The 21,403-nt window shown below is 33.3% G+C and overlaps 1 protein-coding gene across 2 annotated transcripts in view; it reads right to left on the bottom strand.

The window, feature by feature from the left end:
* LOC114327673 (membrane-bound transcription factor site-1 protease) overlaps positions 1–21,198 on the bottom strand; it is a 65,199-nt gene extending 44,001 nt beyond the window's left edge. The window contains exons 1-2 of one of the 2 annotated variants that reach the window (XM_050643613.1): positions 20,834–21,198; positions 1,079–1,511 (exon numbers count right to left, since the gene is read on the bottom strand). In XM_050643613.1, the coding sequence (XP_050499570.1) occupies positions 1,079–1,511; positions 20,834–20,989 (589 nt within the window). In that variant the 5' untranslated portion in view covers positions 20,990–21,198. The remainder of the gene's footprint in view (positions 1–1,078; positions 1,512–20,833) is intronic. The other variant, XM_050643614.1, reaches the window with a different exon arrangement.
* Between the last annotated feature and the right edge of the window lie 205 nt (positions 21,199–21,403).

Genomic DNA, 21,403 nt, shown 5'->3' with positions numbered 1-21,403 from the left:
TTCTGTCAAAATGCGAAAGTCGTCCTGTGTATTATTAAACAATGGGAGCAGACACTTTTTAATGGTCATTTGTTATTCCCCATAGGAGCCTCTATACGAGGTAGGAGTATGTACAGTTCCTCATGACTCACCCTGTATAAACAATACAATCTAATTAAAATAACCAACGTTCATATTAAAAATAAATATTAACGCTTGCCAGCGTATAGGAGGCTACAGATTGCAGTGGCTGTATTTTTAATAAGTTTGTATTAAAATTCATTTGATACGACCCTGTAGTAAAATTAAAATAAACCTTATGTATTAATATGAAATGTGCTTTATGCTTTAATTACATAATCGTGAAGTTATCGGGGGCCGCTCGGGGTAATTTGGCCTAGGACCGCAAGTACCCTAAATCCGGCACTGGTTAACATGTGTATTTTTTAACGGAGTTTCTGACAGGGCAAAAAACTAACTTCTGGAAAAAAAATTCTCATACGAGGTTTTGCAGAATCACCGACGATATACGATCATATAGAGGGGCGGATATAGACAGCTATGAGCCCGCTTGGCTCGATGTGCTAATATATTATTATTATTATCATAATAATATGGAGAACAGTGCCTATGTTCTCTCCGATGAGGCTCCAATAAGAGCCGAAAATCGCGATTCAGGGGACTGGACTGCGCTCCGTATTCTAATTGAAAAGTAAGATTGTTTTGCCTTCGCATTGCAGCTGAATAAAAATGGAATACATTTTTATTTTATTATTATTATCTTTAATGGCTATGAAGGCGCCAATACGCTGATCAATCGCTTCTTTATTTGATAATGTTAAAAATACAATCAATGCAAGATAAAATAGGCGTAATATACCAATGATCATAGCCAGTGAGAAACTGAAGCTGATCGATCAGTAGTCAATTATTAATAAGAAAAAGTTATATAAGACAGACGACCTTAATCTTATACAATGAAGATAAGCTATTGAAAAACCGGAAAGGACTAGAACTGACTATTGCTGACTTCGTGCTAAAACTAAACTAACGAACGATTCATTTTTGGTACTGAAAATTGTACGAAATTGTTTCTTACCTGTAATGCCCATATTCCAAAGAGAGTCCGCCTGTAAAACAGATGTTATCTGCCGAGGAATGGCCCTCAATAACCTCCTGTTGGTATGCCGAAATTGAGATTTGGTGTTAAGGTTGGTCCTTCCGATTCTCACATAGGGACTGATTTTCAGCGTCCTGGAAACCATACGCTGAGCAGTAACCCTCTTGATAGCGGGATGGTCATTTAAGGCGTTCAGACCTTCCAGTTTGTCGTTGTCTTCGATGATAAGTACGTCGAAATCGCTCGGGTATTCGCTAGCTGGGTTTTCTCGGCTCAAGATCTTCCATTTTTTTATTCCTGATGCGTTTAAAGCTGTGTTAATGTAGTTTTCACGTGCGTTGCTTTTGTAGTAAGCGTTGAACATTACTATGTATTCATTTTCGACTATTTTTGATGTGTAGTTGAGTTCCACCTATAATAAAAAAGAACTTATAAGTAGAGACCGGAATACAGTGGAACCCCGATAAGTCGGCCCCCGATAACCCGGAACTCCGGCTAACCCGGACCGATTTTTATCAGACAAACATTTCAACAATAAAAATGTATGTAATATAATATTTGAGAGATAATGGGTATTTGTGTAATTTGAACTACATATACCATAGTAAAAATGACTCATGGTACACCACATTCATTGTCGTGTTATCGAAAACAACAGGCACCTGTAGTATCCTTTATTTATTTGAAACTGTCTTAGAATTGTTTAGAAAAGACTATTAAAATTCTTTTTTTAACAATGGTCTTAGTCATCACTGTTATTAAATAACATAACATCAGAGACGGTATTGTGTGTAGTAAAGTCGTATTGTTCGCTTCCGTTCTGTAATCGTTCGTAAATCTATTCAGATTTTGTGTTTGCGTGTTTTTTGTCTATAAGGGCAACAAAACGTAAAAATGTTGTAGTGACAATGGAAAAGAAACTAGAAGCATTAAGTAGAATTGATAAAGGCGAATCTTGCAGCTTTATATGGTGTCGGTACATCTACAGTATCGGATTGGAAGAAAAATAGAACTAATATCGAAGAATTTTTTTTTTCAAAATGATAACAAAAGACAGTTTGGACAATCGGTGCAAAGCTAATAAAGCTAAGAATGAGACTCTTGACGACGCTTTGTATGTGTGGTTTTGTGTGGCTGTGGAGTGGAATGCGAACGTGGTTTACCAGTGTCTGTGTGACAATTATAACGGAGTTTATCTGTAAGCATACCATACTTTATTAATTTTTACCATTTTCTCCGGCTAACCCGGATTTTCGATAACTCGGATCGGCCGCGGTCCCGATTAATCCGAGTTAACGGGGTTCCACTGTATATGCAAAATGAATTTTTTGCATATCTGGCATATTTTGCATAAATTACATATTTTTACAAGAAATTGCATATTCTTATAAAAAAAATTGTAAATGCCAATATTTTCTGAATGTGTCGACTTTTTCTCGAATTGTTAGAAAATATTTCTCAAGTAAACCAAGAACCCGTGGAAGGTATATAGTCGAGGCATTGAAGGATTGAAGTGTCGATTTTTTGCAGTAAGACGGATTGATTTTAATGCGGATTGGTGCGTTGGATTCGTGAGAATGTCAGGAAATTTTGTGAACTAATGTAATGAATAAGAAATCTCAAATTGCATTTGTGCATAAGAAAAATGCATTTCAAAAATGCATTTTGGTAAATAGTGGGAAAAATTGACTCAATTTTCTTACTCGGGGGTTTTTGGGGTCGCTGAAAACGAATATGAGGTCGGCGAGAGTGTGCAAACTACCTGGTGCCTGCAGCGGGTGTAAAAAATGTCTTCCTCTGGAGTATTATGGTAATTTGTTAAATAATTGGCCCAAACTTGTAACTCGGGGGTTTTTGGGGTCGCTAAAAATGAATATGAGGTCGGCGAGAGTGTGCAAAGTACCTGGTGCCTGCAGCGGGTGTAATAAACGTCTTCCTCTGGAGTATTATGGTAATTTATCATATAATTAGTTTAAACTTGTTACTCGGGGGGTTTTTGGGGTAATCTATTTTCTTCGATGTAACTATAGTGATCGAAAAGGGTGGTATTTTTATTATAAATAAACATAAATTTTTATTATTATAATATATTTATGGTTAAAAAAGTTCATTATACAAAATTTATCGTAATTTATTTTTAAAATTCCTTTTCTTCATCATTATCATCTTCTTCTTCATTATTGCCTTCCTCTCTCGAGTCCAATGCAATATTTGTGCAATCAGAGCCTACACAATTTTTGCAGGCTAAATTACAAACTAACCCATGCTTCCTGCACCCGCATAAGTTGCCGCAGTCTGACTTACAACTACAGAATATTAAATTTAAAATGTTTGGAGGACCAGGTGGCTGTCATTCTAACTGGAATTAATACATTATTTTGTAATTCCTATGTTTTGTAATACTTTGTAACTCCAAAAACCCCCTAGTAATGAGTTTAAGCCAATTAAATGATAAATTACCACAATACTCCAGAGGAAGACGTTTATTACACCCGCTGCAGGCACCAGGTAGTTTGCACCCTCTCGACGACCTCATATTCATTTTCAGCGACCCCAAAAACCCCCTAGTAATGAGTCTAAGCCAATTATATGATAAATTACCACAATACTCCAGGGGAAGACGTTTATTACACCCGCTGCAGGCACCAGGTAGTTTGCACACTCTCGCCGACCTCATATTCGTTTTCAGCGACTCCAAAAACCCCCGAGTAAGAAAATTGGGTCAATTTTTCCCACTATTTACCGAAATGCATTTTTGAAAAAATGCATTTTTCTTATGCACAAATGCAATTTGAGATTTCTTATTCATTACATTAGTTCACAAAATTTCCTGACATTCTCACGAATCCAACGCACCAAACTGCATTAAAATCCGTCTTACTGCGCCAAAAATCGACAGTAAGGCCTTTTTTGTGCTTCAATGCCTCGACTAATAGCCAGTGAGACAGAAAAAAGTTTTTACAACTAAAAAAATTCAATAAATGTAATATATACAAGCAACCGCGTGTGAAACCGGCATCTTTATTCTTCTTTCTTTCTTTTGCCCTTTAATTCGTCCAATTTTTAACATAGGCTTCCCCCAGTTTCCTCCATTCGCTTCTGTTTAGTGCTTTCTTTTTCCAGTGCGTTCCTCCTATTTTTTAATGTCGCCTCCCCATCTCATCTGGGGTCGTCCTCTTGCTCTCTTTCCTGTCCATGGTCTCCATTGTTGTATCGTGCTATTCCACCTATTGTCCTTTTGTCTAGCGTTATGACCTGCGAAGCTCCATTTTAGCTTGGCTATATGTTGTCCTGCGTCTTTGACTTTTGTTTTATTTCTTACCCAGTTGTTTTGCTTTTTGTCTGTCAATTTTACTCCTACATTGCTCTCTCCATGGCTCTTTGTGTCTTCATTATTTTATCCATGTTTGCCTTGGTCAAGTTCCATGTTCGGCATGCGTATGTGAGAATTGGGAGTAGGCACTAGTCAAACACTCTTGTTTTTAAGTGTTGTTGTATTTTTTTATTCTTTGGGACCCATTTTAATTTTCCAAATCCTGCCCAGGCTAATCTGACCCTTCTTTTTACCTCCGCTGTTTGGTTTTCCTTATTTATTTTTATCATCTGTCCCAAATATATATAATCATTAACCGCTTCTATTGTGGTGTCGTTTAGTATTACGTTTCTATTATCTTGTGTGTTTGTCATTGTTTTTGTTTTGGCAAAATTCATTTTTAGGCCTATTTGTTCGGATTCATTTGCTAGTTCGGTTAGCATGGTTTGTAGTTCTTCAAAACTTGATGCTATGACTACTACATCGTCTGCATATCTTAGGTGGTTTCTTTCCATTTATGTTTACTCCCATGTTTGTCCATTCCTTTATTTTGAAAACATCTTCCAGTGCTAATGTAAATAGTTTACGAGAAATAACATCTCCCTGTCCCACTTCTCTATTAATTCGTATGGGTTTTGTGGTTTCTTCCAATTGTACTGTCATTGTTGCTTTCTTATATATATTATATATTAGCATTCTGTATCTGGAATCTATTATACAGTTGTCTATAGCTTTTTCTATTGCCCACATTTCCACGCTGTCAAATGCTTTTTCGTAGTCAACGAACGCTAAGTGCAGATCTATATGGTATTTGTTAGCTTTTTCTATTGGTGTCCTAATTGTTAGAAGATGGTCAGTTTTGCTATATCCCTTTCGGAATCCTGCCTGCTCTACTGGTTGATACGAGTCCAATTTGTGTGATAGCCTGTTGTTGATAATCCTCATGAATAGTTTATACGTTTGCGACAGCAGTGAGATGAGTCTGTAATTTTTTATGTCCTTTCTGTGGCCATTCTTAAATAGCAGGATTGTAAGATTTTCGTTCCATTCGTCGGGTATTTCTCCTTTATGTAGACAATGATTAAATAGATTTCTTAATGTTTGTAAGATTTCTTCTTTCCCTTCTTTCAACATTTCAGCAAGGATTCCATCTGGTCCTGGTGCTTTGTTGTTCTTTAATTGTGATAGTGCTGCTTCTATTTCATAATTTTCTATTTTTGGTAATGTTTCTGAGTTTACATTCGTGATTGTTTTCTTGATTCAGTATTGTTTCTACATAAGTTATTAAACGGTGGGATAGACTGTGCAGTGTTACTAAATCAATTAGATTTTTTTGTTTCGAGGCTTGCATCAAGACAAAATGAAACGTTTCTGTGCAAAAGAGCTCAAACAAATCTAATGTTAAAAGCGCCGATTAATTATGATGTGTGCTAATGCAAACAAACTTTCATCTGTTTGTGACATTTTTTGTTGTAGTGTCTCGGAATTGAAAAACAAATGCAATACTTATTTGTAATTTCTAATCAGTTACCACATATAAGCATATAAATTTTCTGTTTTATTATCTCTGTAATATTTACCTATATTTTATTCTTTTTCTTTTTGTTTTATTGTTCTACTTTAAGTTGCGCAACCTTAGATTTTAAGTTCTATTATTTGTATTAAGCATGCAGTGCTGTTATAACTTCTTATTCTTTGTATTCCTCTGTAAATGGGAAACTGTTGGGGAATAAAGGCTATTATTATTATTGATATATTCCTTAGTGTTGAAGTTTGCCTCTTTCTTTGAGGTGTATAGTTCTTTATAAAACCTTTCTACTTCTTCTGATATCTTATCTTTTCTCCTCTCTTCCCGTCCTGTTTCATCCTTTATTGAAATGAGTAGTGGTTTCCCTAAATTTGGTCGTAAGCATTTTAGTCCCTTATTTCTCACAATTACTTTCTCGATTTCATTTTCAGTGTGTTTTCTTAGATCCTCTCTGGTTTTTCTCCTAATAAGTTTGTTTAATTCTACGTATTCTACTGTGTTTCCGGCATATGTGACATTAATTGACACGCGATGAACAGTGATTTGGATAAAATTTTTTAAAAACTGAATTAAATATTGTCTGAAATTATATTAATAGTTTCATATACACTACTCCAATAAATTATCGCACCACCTTAAAAATTTTCGAATTTCCTAAACCTGTTGTTCGATTTAAATAATTTTCTTAATATGTTATAGCCTTATTCTTTACCAATATCCCTGTAATAATATTGTTGCTAGAAAGGTAAATTGTTGTTGTATACCGGAAGTACCAATCAAACTGTGTTTTTTTCTCAAAGTTCACCCCACCCTGTGAAATATTCTAGCATTTATAAAATACTGAAATTAAAACCTAATTACAGACTCCGGTTTTCTTAACATTCTGTTTTTTTTTTATTCATCCGCTTATGTTGGATAATAAAAAAGTTAGGTGCTTTAACAACTAGCCACGTTCTTACTACCTCTTAATACTCACCAAATTTCATTTGCATATATCAACCGGTTTTAGAGCAATAACTAAACTGTCATTTCCTTTTCATGCAGAATATCGCCTTAAAGTTTGTCGCACATCCTGTATTGATGAAAAACATGTCTAGTTGTTAAAGTACCTAACTTTTTTATTATTCAACATAAGCGATTGAATCAAAAAATATAATGTTAAGAAAATCTGAGGCTATAGTTGGGTTTTAATTTCAGTATTTTATAAATGCTAGAGTATTCCACAGGGTGTGGTGAACTTTGATAAAAAAAACACAGATTGATTGGTACACCCGGTATACAATGACAATTTATCTGTCTACAGATAGTGTACAGGTACATTAGTAATGCAAAAAAATAGTCGGTATAAATCGTTTCTAAGCGTCTCTTAGAGATAAACTGCTCTCCTATATGCCAGAGAATCGACATATCTATCTGTACAAATCGAAAATATAAACAAAAAGGGAAAGAAGTAAAAATTGCCTACAGCAAATAGTCCCATCGTCAGAGACGAAAATCCCACTGAACGTCTAAAAATCATACGCACAAGCTAAATTTTGCTGAAAAAGTCAATTTCGGAACCCCAAAAAGATGCAAAAAAAATTGCCACTCTTTCCCCGCGACTAACGCCCTTGTAGGGGAGTAACAAGCTGAAATAATTTTGAACAAAAATGTATTTTAACATTTTTTGTGTAGAATGAACCGTGTTCTCAAAAACAACTCTTGAAATGACCGGCGATTTGTAATGTCAGATAGGTGCGAGAAATCAATTTTTTAAATAAAATTTCTTAATGGTAAAAATTCGATATCTTTTGATCAGATTGTCTTATCGACAAAAATCAAAATGCGTTTTAAAGGTGAAGAGTGTAGCTTTCATATGCAATTTTTGATTTCCGCAAATGAGGTAAGTTTCTATAAAACTGTAAAATCAATAAACGATATGCGATTTTTTTCATTTTTTACTATTCTTTAATAGTAAGAATGTAAATTTTATAGCGACCGGTCGCTATAGAATTCTTCAAAAGAACCTATAACACGAAATTTTGGTTTTTGGGTTTTGGAAAAAAATATCAGGATTTGAAATATGCCTAGAAAAAGGCTGAATTTAAACTTTAAACTGAAATAAACAAAATAAATATAGAAAACACGCTGATACACGGAATAGGGAGTGACGAGTTTAGAACAAAATGTAATGTCAGGGTATAAACGAGTAGATACTAAATAGAAAAAAGAATGAAACAATTATATTATAATGTGTACTTTAATGTGTAAAATAGTTTTTAATTACCCTGTGTTACTGCAAACCATTTATCTTGTATCAATAAATCAATTACCGTTAAAAATACTTTGTTTATAACACCCGTAAGTTAAATCACCTCTTCAATAATCCCAACTGGAAGCAACAATTGAGAGTAATTAATGTTTTTCAAATGGCTGTCATTAACCTATAACCTTAAACATTCTGATAATGAGAAGTGAAGCTATTAGTAAAAAATGTAGTGCTGGTGCATTAAACGATTTTCAGCAGAGGTGCAGAGCACTAGTCGATTTTAAAATGACAGACGCCATACCACTTATAAACGTCGGAAGTCATGCATTGACTACCACCATCATACCATCAGCTCCTGTAGTACATCAGCCAGCGTGGTCGTACAACGATGCCAGGGTGAAAGTGATGCCTGAAGAATTCTCTGGAATTCAAGACAAGCAAAATGGTCTGGATGCACAACCCCATGTTACCAGCGAGTTTCATGAGCGATTCGATATACCAGTGGAAAATAGAAGAAACGAGAAGAAAGATGATTTTGCATTATTTTTGTCGGAGTGTTTTTGTGTTTTTTGTGATTAATATAACAACAATTTTGTGTTTATTATGTAGGAGTGTCCACATTTATACAAACCGATTTTTATGAAATGTTTTACTGTTTTCGAAGGTATGTGAATTATATAATTTGAAAGGTTTGTCGTATGAATAAATTCTGCAATCTTTCGCGTTCCAAATATTATTATTATACATGAACAAGGGCAGAGGGACGAAGGTCCATATCTCAATTACAAAAAAAAAGAGGAAATTACATATTGGCTGAGATTTTAATGTGACATTGGTTGATAATTCCATTATGGTACAGAATATCCAAAAAAGTTATTGAGAAAAAATGTGGAGCATGATGTTCTCCATGCATGAAAAATGTGCGAAATTTCACAGGGTAAAATAATTATGTGGTAAGCAGATATACAATTTTTTAGACACCCCATACATTTTCTCATATTTAGATCCTTCTCATAGTCCCTGTTCTTGCAATACACAGGTTTACACTACTGTACAGGGTAGTTAAGGAATTACGATTATTTTTATTTTGAAATCGCTATGAAATAAACATCCTTTATATAAAGAAGGAATAAATAAATAAGTAAATATTAATTTTACATAATAAGTTAAACAATAGGTTCTAGTTTTCAAATTAAGTTTAAAATAAATCGTTGAGGAATATTCGTATACAAGGTGAACTACAAAAGAAAGTTACTATTTTCTCATATTATTTAAATGTACAAACCTATATTTTATTTTTTCAAAAGAATGCATTTATGATACTCTGTCATTTATATGAAGCATTTCCTATATTTAAACATATTACTTTCCACAATAATTTTAAATTTCGGGAATACCTACCTTCAATTTTTGTAAGTAGAAATAACTTAGTCTTGTTAGGCTAATAGGCTTAATAATAGCTTGTTAGGCTATAACTAAGAGGCCACTTATATCAGTTAACAATGGTAAAATAGTATTTAAAAGTAAAAAAATTAGTTTTCATATTATGTATTACCTTTTGAATCAGTCTGTGTGGCTTGTCTTTATTTTAAAAACAAATTTGTCTGTAGAAGATATACAGGGTGTTTGGTAAAGAATGGGCCATAGCTTAACCTTAGATTCCTGAGCTTAAAATATGTCGATTTAAACTAACTGACCTTAGTACGAAAGTTGATAATAACCGAAATACAGGGTGTCTCAACCGTTTTCGAGATAAACGCAGTTTAAATTGCGATGTAACATAATTTTTTGCATAATACCATTGTAGTTACACCCGAAAATAAAGTTAAAACCATAATAATTTCCAAAAATGTATCGCAAACTCCTTAAATGGGATTTGCGATGCAATGACATAAATATGAGAACTTGCACATTTATTATGGTCTCAAGTTTATTTTTCGGGTGTAACTACAATGGTAATATGCAAAAAATTAAGTTGCCTCACAGAATTAAAATGCGTTTATCTCGTAAACGGTTGAATTTAGCGAGATGAATGTAGTATACCTTTTTTACAGGCACGTAGCCAAGGGAGGGGTCCATGGGGTCCGGACCCCTCCCAAAACTACCTCGGCTTTTGTACCAAGGCAGCAAGTTTAAAGTTATTATTAACATTTTTGAAAAAGTGAACGTAATTATTATTATTTTTTACTAGCATTATTTCTGTTATTCAGTGTACGGATCAACTTATATCAAATTTAAAAATCAGATTTAGCAAAAACGAAAATATTCTATCAGCATTTTAAATTCTTTTACCTGCATTTGCCTCTACAGAAAAAGCAAAATTGCTAAAAAATTTGGCTGCCTATTACTCCAGCGACACTTCCCTTGCAGCAATAAAAGCTGAATACGTATATGGTCATCTTTGCCTTTGGAACCAAATACCGAAGTTCTCCGCGTAATGAAACATTGTAATAAAGATTTGTTCTCTAAACATTTACAAATTCCTTACAATTTTGGCAACTATACTCGTCACAACAGCCAGTGTAGAATCTTCGTTCTCAACAATGAAGCGAGTAAAAACTTTACCCAGAAACAAGATGGGAAACGAAAGACTCAGTTTATTGGCTCTTTGTTTCGTTCATTGGAATGTCGAAAGCCATATATATACAGTGCTTTTCAGATAAAACTATCCACCTTAAATAACTTTTGAACCACTAATTTTTAGAAAAAACGCAAAAACACGTCAAATAATACGTGAAGTGGGAGACATTATGCCATATTTAAGCTTGCCGGGAAAGGCACCCTTTCACCCCTGTATCATCCCTTATTTTTTTTCTTCTTTGTACTGATTTCAAAAATGTATAACACTTGATGCTTAAGGTGATTAGTTTATGAGAAAAATAAATACAAAGGCAACCAAACTAGATCGAAAAAAATTGTTTTTTTAACAATTTTATTACATACTAACATTTAGAATGAACACTTCACTACCAAAAATTTAAAAAATAATTATTCAAAACAACTTTTTAAAGCTTAAATAATTATTGTTAAAATTTTTAGTAGTGAAAAAATGTTCACTCTAAATGTTATAAAATTGTTAAAAAAATAATTTTTATTCAATCCAGTTTTCTTGCTTTTGTATTTATTTGTCTCATAAACTAATCACTTTAAGCATCAAGTGTTTATACATTTTATACAAAGAGGAGAATCCAAATATGAGATAAAAAACGGGGTAGTTATTAAAAAAAATTAAAGGATGATACGGGGGATGAAAGGGTGCCTTTCCTGGCAAGCTTAAATATGGCATAATGTCTCCCCCTTCAATTATTATTTGACGTGTTTTTGCTTTTTTTCTAAAAATCAATGGTTCAAAATTTATTTAAGGTGGATAGTTTTATCTGAAGAGCACTCTATAGATATCATAGAGCGAATAGCATAGCTGAGGTAGAATTGGGCGGGTCATGTAGCCAGAATGGAGAACGGTGGTGGACCCAAAAAATTACAGTGTGGAGACCACGAACGGACAGAAAAAGTAGAGGTAGACCACCTACACGATGGACAGACAACGTCAAAAGGGTTGCTATGAATTAGTTGCTGGAAGCCCAAGATCGACAGAACTGAAAGAAATTAGGGGAAGCCTATGTTCAACTTTGAATGAAGAATGTTGGATGATGATGATATATCAAATAACCCAAAAATTATTGAGTAGACTGCTAAATAGAAGACTGGTGTACTCTTTTCTACGGAATTCTATATTTCGTTAGTAGTCAGGGAAGCTAAAATTATATTAAAGAAACAATGGTGAAATTAGCTATTAAAAACAACTTACTTTACTAGGGTGAGATTGTCGTCATAGGTTATATCGTAGTAAAATAGTAAACACTTGTTGTTGCAATTTTTGAAATATTAAAATAGATTTTTCAGATTTTGCATATGGATCTAAAATTTATTCTGAATATTTTTTTCAATACCTTACTGTCTAATCTAACAAAAAATTTGAGTTGTATTTGGACCCCCCTCAAGAACATTTCCTGGCTACGTGCCTGCTTTTTTAAGTAAAAATATTAAGAGAATAAAAGTTTTGATTCAAAAAGTATGTAGAGTGGGTAATAAAAAAAATTTAACGTATTAAATGAGCGCTGAAAGACGTATGTGGCGCCCTCTGGGTAACACATCATTTTTGGTAGCGAATTTGGATTTCTCGTCCCAAAAAACCCCCGCCTACCAAATTTTGTGTTGTTATCCCATGCCTGTCAGGAAATATTCAAGAATAAATAAAAGAAAAGTTTAACTTTGACACCCTGTATTTTGGTTATTATCAACTTTCGTACTAAGGTAAGTTAGCTTAAATCGACCTATTTTAAACTCAGGAATCTTAGGTTAAGCTATGGCCCATTCTTTACCAAACACCCTGTATAAAACTAACAGATATGATCTGGGTATTAGGAGAAAGTTTGAGAAATTGCCTACTTGCATTCAGAGTATCAACCAGGAGTAACTAGTATAGGAAATATTTGTAAAAATGAAAGAATATCATAAATGCAATCTTTTGAAAAAATAAAATATGGGGTTCTATATTTAAAAATATGAGAAAATCGTAAATTGCGTTTGTAGTTCACCCTGTATATAAAGATTTGTCAATGGTTTCTGTTAAACTTAATTTAAAAAATAGATCATTTTCTCAACACACAGACATTTAAAAAGGTAACAGTTAATAGAAAAATTGGCACCAATAAGAAAAAATCCACTGGTTAGAAACAAGATAAATTCCTTTAAGGAGGGAAAACTCATCTGTATGATGTCTAATTTTAATATTGATCACATAGATAAGTATGTTTGAATATAGAGCAACGATGACAACTAAACCCAGATACTTGATGGTTATGCTTATATTCTCTGTGAAAATAAAAGAAAGACCTTTGACAGAGACAAAACTGCACAATATGAAAAGCTAAACTACATTCTTATGAAACCTTTATGCTTGCCTGCGCGATAGAAGTTGTGGAGGAATTTAATGTTCCATTTCTGGATTTTGACCTAAATTTTAACTATTTATAATGGGAAATAAGCCACAATATTATTAAAAAATGATTTTTATTAACGTTTCGACGCCCAAATCGGGTGCCGTTGTCAAAATACAAAATACTACTAACATAAACAAAAATGTTGTTGCTTAGTAAAAAAATTCTTCTAATAATTTATTTAATTTGACTCAAATATGTCAACTCATATCTCAAATATGTCAACTCATATCTCAAATATGTCAACACGCATGGGATAATGAACATAGAGTTCAGTGGAGAGATTCAAGTATTGGGACCGTGCAAGTTCGGCAAAGCGACCCCTATTTCTACGCTCTGTACTATTATTCGCACTTTTAATTATATTGGCCAATTATATTAGTCCTGGTTACTGGATAATTGTCAAGGCCATAGTCCAAAAAAAAATAATAAGAAGAAAAAATAAGATTCAGGTTATGTTATGAAAACATCAACAATTGTATGTAGTAAATAAAATTAGTTATTAAAATGCAGTACTGCAAGCAAAATACAATTAATTAAATTTACCTTTATATAATAATTGCATATCATATCAATATTGTGGAGCAATATATAATTTTTCTGCTTCATTGACAGAAGGTATGAAATATACGTCAATTTGACAATTTCAATTGACAATATGAATTATTTAAGATAGTTGCAATATTTCTCCGCGACTCGCGCAGGGTCGTTTCTCGTTTCCCTTTCCAAGTACTTGCACACCGCGAATAGTCCTAAAAGAAACAGATAGTAAAAAGAGAAAAATCAAATAAAGCGGCTCTAATTATGCTAAACGAAACAAATTGTGTCGCAAATTCCTCGGTGGAATGCAGTAGGATGTGGATACCCATACTGAAAGAGCAAGTCAATAGAAAGAAAATACCACAATTAGTAAGTCAATAGTCAAGTTAGTACATATTTTATATTTTAGTATTACTTATATATCCATGTATTATTGATATTATTTATAATTTAAACAAAATTATAGTACAGTCAGAATTTGGTATTAATTTTGAGAGTAAATTAAATGTAAGACCAAATACTTACGATGTCGGGATAGTATCACGAGGTTTTTCCTGGTTTTCCCTCGTGATTTACTATGAGATCTCTAACGCGAGAATTTTAATGTCACCGTTGCATGTGGTTGTCTTTTTAAAGACAGATCACATGCTATGATTTTTTTGTGACGGATATTCTTGAGTTGGGGTTGATTTCATGTAATCGAATGAACTATCTTTCAGTAAAGTCGTCCCAGGAACGCAACTCATAAATATTGGCAATATCATTTTAAAGTCTTCTACTTTAAAATGTATCATATTATGTATCTGAATTGCCGATATAAATGAGTCAAATTAAATAAATTATTAGAAGAATTTTTTTACTAAGCAACAACATTTTTGTTTATGTTAGTAGTATTTTGTATTTTGACAACGGCACCCGATTTGGGCGTCGAAACGTTAATAAAAATCATTTTTTTAATAATATTGTGGCTTATTTCCCATTATAAATAGTTAAAATTGTAAAAATGCCACAAGAAAATAGCTTCAGAACAACATTTCACCTAAATATCCAGGAATGAAACTAATTATTGTAAATTTATAAAAAAAAAACGTACTAAATTTTTGTATCATTGAAATGATTTAAAATTTATAAGATTGTAAGATTTATTTATTTAAAAAAAAACCAACACAGATAAAGTTCATTTTACAAAAAAAATTAAAGATTTTGCTTTTTGATACATAAAATATGCATAGCCTAGTTAAGGTGCATTAAGTACAAACTTTTAAATTCAATTCAATAGCTGATTTGGGTTGGAGCACAATATGATTAACTATAATATTATAACACAATTATTATGATTATAGGTTTGCTCAAAATAGGGCACATTGGACAAAAATGAGGGAGGCCTATGTCCAGCAGTGGATGCGAAGGGTTTGGATGATGGTGATGATGATGATAATTATAGGTCCATAAGTATAATATAACAAAACATTGATATTCTTTGTAGAAAGGTTAATTTTAATAATCTCTCATAAAAGTCCAATGATATTTAATCAGTATACTCCCTACACTTCAAATAAAAATGCCTATGGCTACCTTCCTGACAATCTTAAAAAAAAAATCTTTAAATTTGATAAGTGATCTGAAATGAACAAATGAAGCATTAAAAATGTGGATTCATAGAGGAATGCTGAAGATACCTTAGACATCAAGAAAAACTAATGAGGAAGTACTAAGGAAGGTCAACAAAGATAGAGAACTGCTAAAGACTGTTAAACACCGGAAAATGTCTTATATGGGACATATAGTGAACGGAAATTGATATAGAATACTACAAACTGATCCTTAAAGGCAAAATAGAGGGCCATAGAAGTGTAGGAAGAAAACAAGTCTCTTAGTTAAAAACATTAGAGAATGGACTCAGATTTCACATGCAGGACAAGTATTATATATTGCAGAAGATCAAGAAGCCTTCGCCAATGTTGGATAATTCTGATATGACTTGTGAATAAGATTTCATAAATTTTGCCACAGTACTACAGAAGTATCTAATGATACACTGCTAACTTTGGCAAAACATAAGGAGACGAAGAAGACCACAAATGAACCCATATACATTAGTGCTAATTCTACTATTTAAATATATGAATAAAGTTTATAAGTAATTGGTAAATATTGAAGCCCTTTTTCAAACAGTATTTGGAAAAAAATACACTACACCTGACTTCAATACTGCCATATCCCTGAAATCACAAACTTTTTAAAATAGCAAAAACAGATGTGAACTCTTTATTTTTTTTTTCTCCAACTTCCTTATCCTAAGTTAACCAAATTGTGCACTCATGTTAATTACAGTTGAGTCCGCGAGTCTTTACCCGTGCGTCATTAATACCTGGCGAGATAAAACACATACTTTTTATCTAGCATCATTATCTTCCATGCATGAAACTCATGATAAACCAGCTGCCGTTTGTTATTAAGTAACAACACATGTTATTTTTATGAACCATCTAGACTCAGTGCATTGAAAAGAGATAGGTACAAAAGAAGACGATTCGGTATGTTTTCATATTTTAAGCACAATTTGTTTGACGTTTCTGATTTGTTTAATTTTGTGGCTGTCAGTCAGTTGAACTTTTTGCGGTTTTTGGCGAATTTTTGCGTTTTGAAGTTTCTTTATATTACACAAACAGTTGTTTTCACAACTAATTTTATATTGGGCTTTGAAATTTTAAGGTAAATAATTATATTTAGGCAATTAATATTTAAAACATACAAAGCTAACGTCATTCACACAGTAAAGAAATGACTGTGTTTAGATTTCCGTCAAAGTGAATAAAATAACAAAAATAAAATATGTTATTGGATTTTTTTATAAATTGTTTATTTATTTATTAATCAATAATAATAAAAGAATTTATTAAGCTACTTCAAATGTAGCTGTAATTCTGCGCAAAAATTTTGAAGCAAAACTTACATTTGACATTCTATATATTTGATAACGTCAAATTTTATAATAAAACCCGTAATCGGAACAGTAGCCACTTTCTGTCAGTTGTTGTTGCGTGAAATAGATTTCCGACTTATTTCGTATGCTGTAAGTGATGACGCACGGGTAAAGACTCGTGGACTCAACTGTATATGTGTATCTATCTCATCATCATCATTCTCTTTGACATCATGAAGCTTTTGACATCGTTAATGACATCATGAGGCTTTTGAATTTAACCCCTTTGGAAACCAGAAGGAACTATTTAGATATTTGTACAATATATAAAATCATAAATAATATTATTGATGACCCAGATCTCCTGGCAGCTGTTGGCCTGCGTGTTCCATCTATTAATTTCAGAAATACCAACTACTTAACATTGAGTTTCATAGAACCAATTATGGCATTAACTCGCCTATCTGTCGAATGAGCAAATTAACAAATGAAATGTTACAAAAGTGTGATTTGGATTTATTTAATGATGGTTTTAATAAATTTAGTGGTAAAATAAAAAAGTTTCTATCAAATTAAAGTTAAAATTATTATGGTAAAATGTGTCTTATTTATTAAATATGTAATCTGATTTCAAATTTGTTACCTCCAAACTTTTTGTTATATATATGTTTCAGTGTTTTTATAATTATTGAAAAAAAAATCTAGTCACAACGACATCTTGTTATTGTTATAGTAATCTTTTAATATATTTTGACTTGTATGTATATTCTAATGATTTAACTTTGTAAGACTATATAGGTTATACTTATAACTATCCTTTGTACTTTTATAATTATTGTTGTTTTATACCTACTTACTCTGTAAATGCTATATGCGTAAATAAAATTTTGACTTTGACTTTGCCTTATCCCTATGCGGGGTCGGCTTCCCTAATTGCATTTCTCCACACAATTCTATCTTGGGTCATCAATGTCAATCCCTTTTACCAACATGTCCTGCCTTATCGTCTCCCCCCAGGTCTTCTTTGGTCTTCCTCTTCTACTCCTTCCAGGAATCTGCACTTCAGTTATTCTTCGTATTGGGTGATTACCATCTCTTTAACATGACCAAACCATCTTAACCTATGCTCTCTCATTTTGGCATTAATTGGTGCCACACCTAAACTTCCTCTAATATACTCATTTCTAATTTTATCCTTCTTTGTTACTCCACTCATCCATCTAAGCATTCTCATTTCCGCCACATACATTCGTTGTTCCTCTTTCTTCTTCACTGCCCAACATTCAGTTCCGTACATCATAGCCGATCTTATGGCTGTTTTATAGAATTTTTCCTTCAGCTTCATTGGAATTTTTCTGTCACACAACACACCACTCGCTTCTTTCCACTTCATCCATCCAGCCCTAATTCTACTGCATGCATCTCCATCTATTTCTCCATTACTCTGTAATACCGATCCCAGGTACTTAAAACTATTGCTTTTTACAATCAGTTCACCATCCAAAGATACCATATTTCGTCGGCTTAGAGACACACAAACCTAACTACATTTCGGGTAAGGGCGAACTTCCCATGATATTATCATAGGAAGTTCGCCCTTACCTGAAATGTAGTTAGGTTTGTGTGTCTCTAAGCCGACGATTTGTAGTAACTCCATCTTTAAATGAACATTCCAAATACTCTGTTTTTGTCCTACTAAGTTTTAAACCTTTTTCCTCCAGAGCTTGCCTCCACTGTTCCAGTTTTTGTTCTAAGTCTCTTTCACTATTTCCTACTAACACGACACCATCAGCATACATTAAGCACCATGGAATGTTACCCTGTAGTTTCGCTGTTATCTGGTCCAAAACTAATGAGAATAAATATGGACTAAGCACAGAGCCTTGGTGCAATCCTACTTTCACCTGAAATTTATCAATCTCTCCCACACCTGTCCTAACACTAGTCGTTACTCCCTCTTACATATACATATCTCACAATCTTTACATATTCGCCAGGGACTCCTTTCTCATTGAGTGCCCACCACAGAATCTCTGGAGGAACTCTATTATATGCTATCTCAAGATCAATGAATACCATATGAGCGTTTGTTTCTTTACTCCTGTATTTTTCCATCAACTGCCTTATAATGAAAATTACATCTGTTGTTGATCTGTCCTGCATAAAGCCAAATTGATTCTCAGATATTTTTTTCTCTTCACATATCCATCTATCAATTACTCTTTCACATATTTTCATGGTGTGGCTAAGCAGTTTTATAGCCCTGTAGTTTGTACATTGTTGTATATCTCCCTTGTTTTTGTAAACAGGTACCAGTATACTGCTTCTCCATTCGTCTGGCATTTGCCAACTTCCCTAATTCTATTAAATAGACCTGCTAGCCACCTTGTTCCTGTCTCTCCCAATGCTCTCCATACTTCCCCAGGAATATCATCTGGGCCTACCGCTTATCCTTTCTTTATTTTTTGAAGCGCTTGAGCCACTTCCTCGTTTGTTATTTTGGTGACCATTGCTGCTACTGTCTCCGTTGACTGTACAGGCTGTCTGTCAAATTCTTCATTTATAAAGCTGTCAAAGTACTTTCTCCATCTCTTTTTGACATCCCTTTCGTGAACTAGTATTTTATTATTTTCATCTCGGATACATCTAATCTGTGTATCTATCTAATGCTAGTCTTTATTTTTATTTATTGACATTGCTCCGCCCTGAGGCTTAGGTTCTCTAGTGCCATAACCCCTTACAGATAATCTTCACTAGAGAAGTTTTACTTGAGTAATTTTTCTTGGCTAATAAATGCATTATCACATGTTAGGGCCTCGGTTAGGGCAATATTTAAAAATGAATGGTAACTATCACAGTAACACAAACTGCCTTACGATGCTCTTGCAATGTTGAGAGAGCCAAAACCAGAAATGGTAATAACGACACAGACACACTATGCAGATTCTAAGATCTAACTAAATTAATTTTTTTTTTGTAAGCATTTATTAACAATCAGAATTACGTATTCTATGAGTTAATTTGATAACAAGTACAATAACTTATATCAACTATTATAGTATTGTACACTAATATGGGGTTATGAGGTACAGTAGACTCGTGATTATCCGAGTCTCGGTTATCTGAGCCCCTCGGTTAACCGAGGCAAAAGTCATAACTGGTGAGTTACAACTTTCAACCTTTGTGCCACATCACCGCCTCAAAATCAAAAAGAGGAATGAAGCTTATGCAAAATCAAAGAATTTTTTAAACAGTAATATTGATAAAGTAAATGTTTTTATCTTTTATAGACAGTACTGTATTAGTTTTGTAATTAAAATATCCACAGTTAAGATTATTTATGTATTTTTCTATCAATAAAACCAATCTGAGTGTTAACCGAGTTTTTCAGTATCGGAGGTAGTCACGGTCCCAGTTACCTCGGATAATCACGAGTCTAGTGTACATCACCCGGGGGTTTCACCTCAATTTCAGCGAAGATCTATGGGCCATAATCTTCGCAATCTTCTGTTGTTTAGTGGCTGCAGTAGTAGTAATATTAATTGGTTGTAAAATTGGCCTTCCAATTTTTCGTGGTGTCTGTTGGATCTTTTTTGAATTACTGTGTTGACTAACGGGATGTTTAGGTCTCTATGAAGGGTTTGGTTGGAAATGTACCACAGGGCATTTGCGATGGTGTGTAGAATTTTTGATTGAATTCTTTGGATAATTTGTGTATTTGATTTGCTGGCACAACTCCATAGTTCTATACCGTACGTCCATGTAACTAAATTAAATGACATTATTTCACAATGAAGGCAACGCCTAAAGGAACGTGTTAGGCTAAAAACCAGATTTTCCATTTTTTTTTTTAGGGTTATGGCACTATTGGAGTCGGTTTGAGATGTCATATTAATATAAAACACCACTTTTACCTATTACTAAAAGAATGGCAAAAAAACTGTTACTGAAGTCTTAAATGAAGGTGGTTTTGTGTGAAAATAATTGTATACTAGAGTATTAATAATTATTAAAATTTCTTTTGATGTCAATTGTGAATAAAACAGATACTATGTGGAAATTTTTAACATAGGAAGTAGGTACATTATAAATAATTAATATCATAATATCCAAGTAGATAGCTAAATATCTAGATCGCAATTTATTGATTGGTTCTCATCATGAACAACAAAAACTTACCCTCTCTGTGGTGAGATTGCAGCATAAAGGGGACTCGATAAAATCTTCTGTGACTGTTTCATTTTCGCTTTTGCTCAGAGCTTCTGATGTGATCGTGTGATGCGTAAATAAATATGCGATTGTGAATGTATAAAGGGTAAAAGTAATTATCTTCATTTTACAGTTTTCCACTTTCTTTTCCTGCGATTCATTTTAAACCATTCGAAACGCTTCGCTTACAGGCTTGAATCTTTATGAATGGGTTCTCATTTTTACGTAGCCGCTTTAATTATATAAGGAATTTATTATTCATTATTTTTCAATTAAGCCACAATGTTGATATTTTTATGAGATTTTGATTTAATGACCAAATGTCAGACTGTCAGACATTGACATGAGACATGAGTGACACTGACACTGACACCTGACACTGACAGAAGTCCTGCAGAAGTCACGTGGTACCACGATGTAGGCAACTTATATTGCGTATATGGTATATACAGGGTGCGGCAATAGTGCGAGGAAATCCAATTAGGCGTTTGTCCTAAGAAATACGAAAAAAATTATGTAAAAGATGGAGTATAGATAGGA

Source organism: Diabrotica virgifera, chromosome 2 (genome assembly GCF_917563875.1).
Source record: "Diabrotica virgifera virgifera chromosome 2, PGI_DIABVI_V3a".
Taxonomy (NCBI): Eukaryota; Metazoa; Arthropoda; class Insecta; order Coleoptera; family Chrysomelidae; genus Diabrotica; species Diabrotica virgifera.
This window is presented reverse-complemented; position numbering and strand designations above follow the sequence as displayed.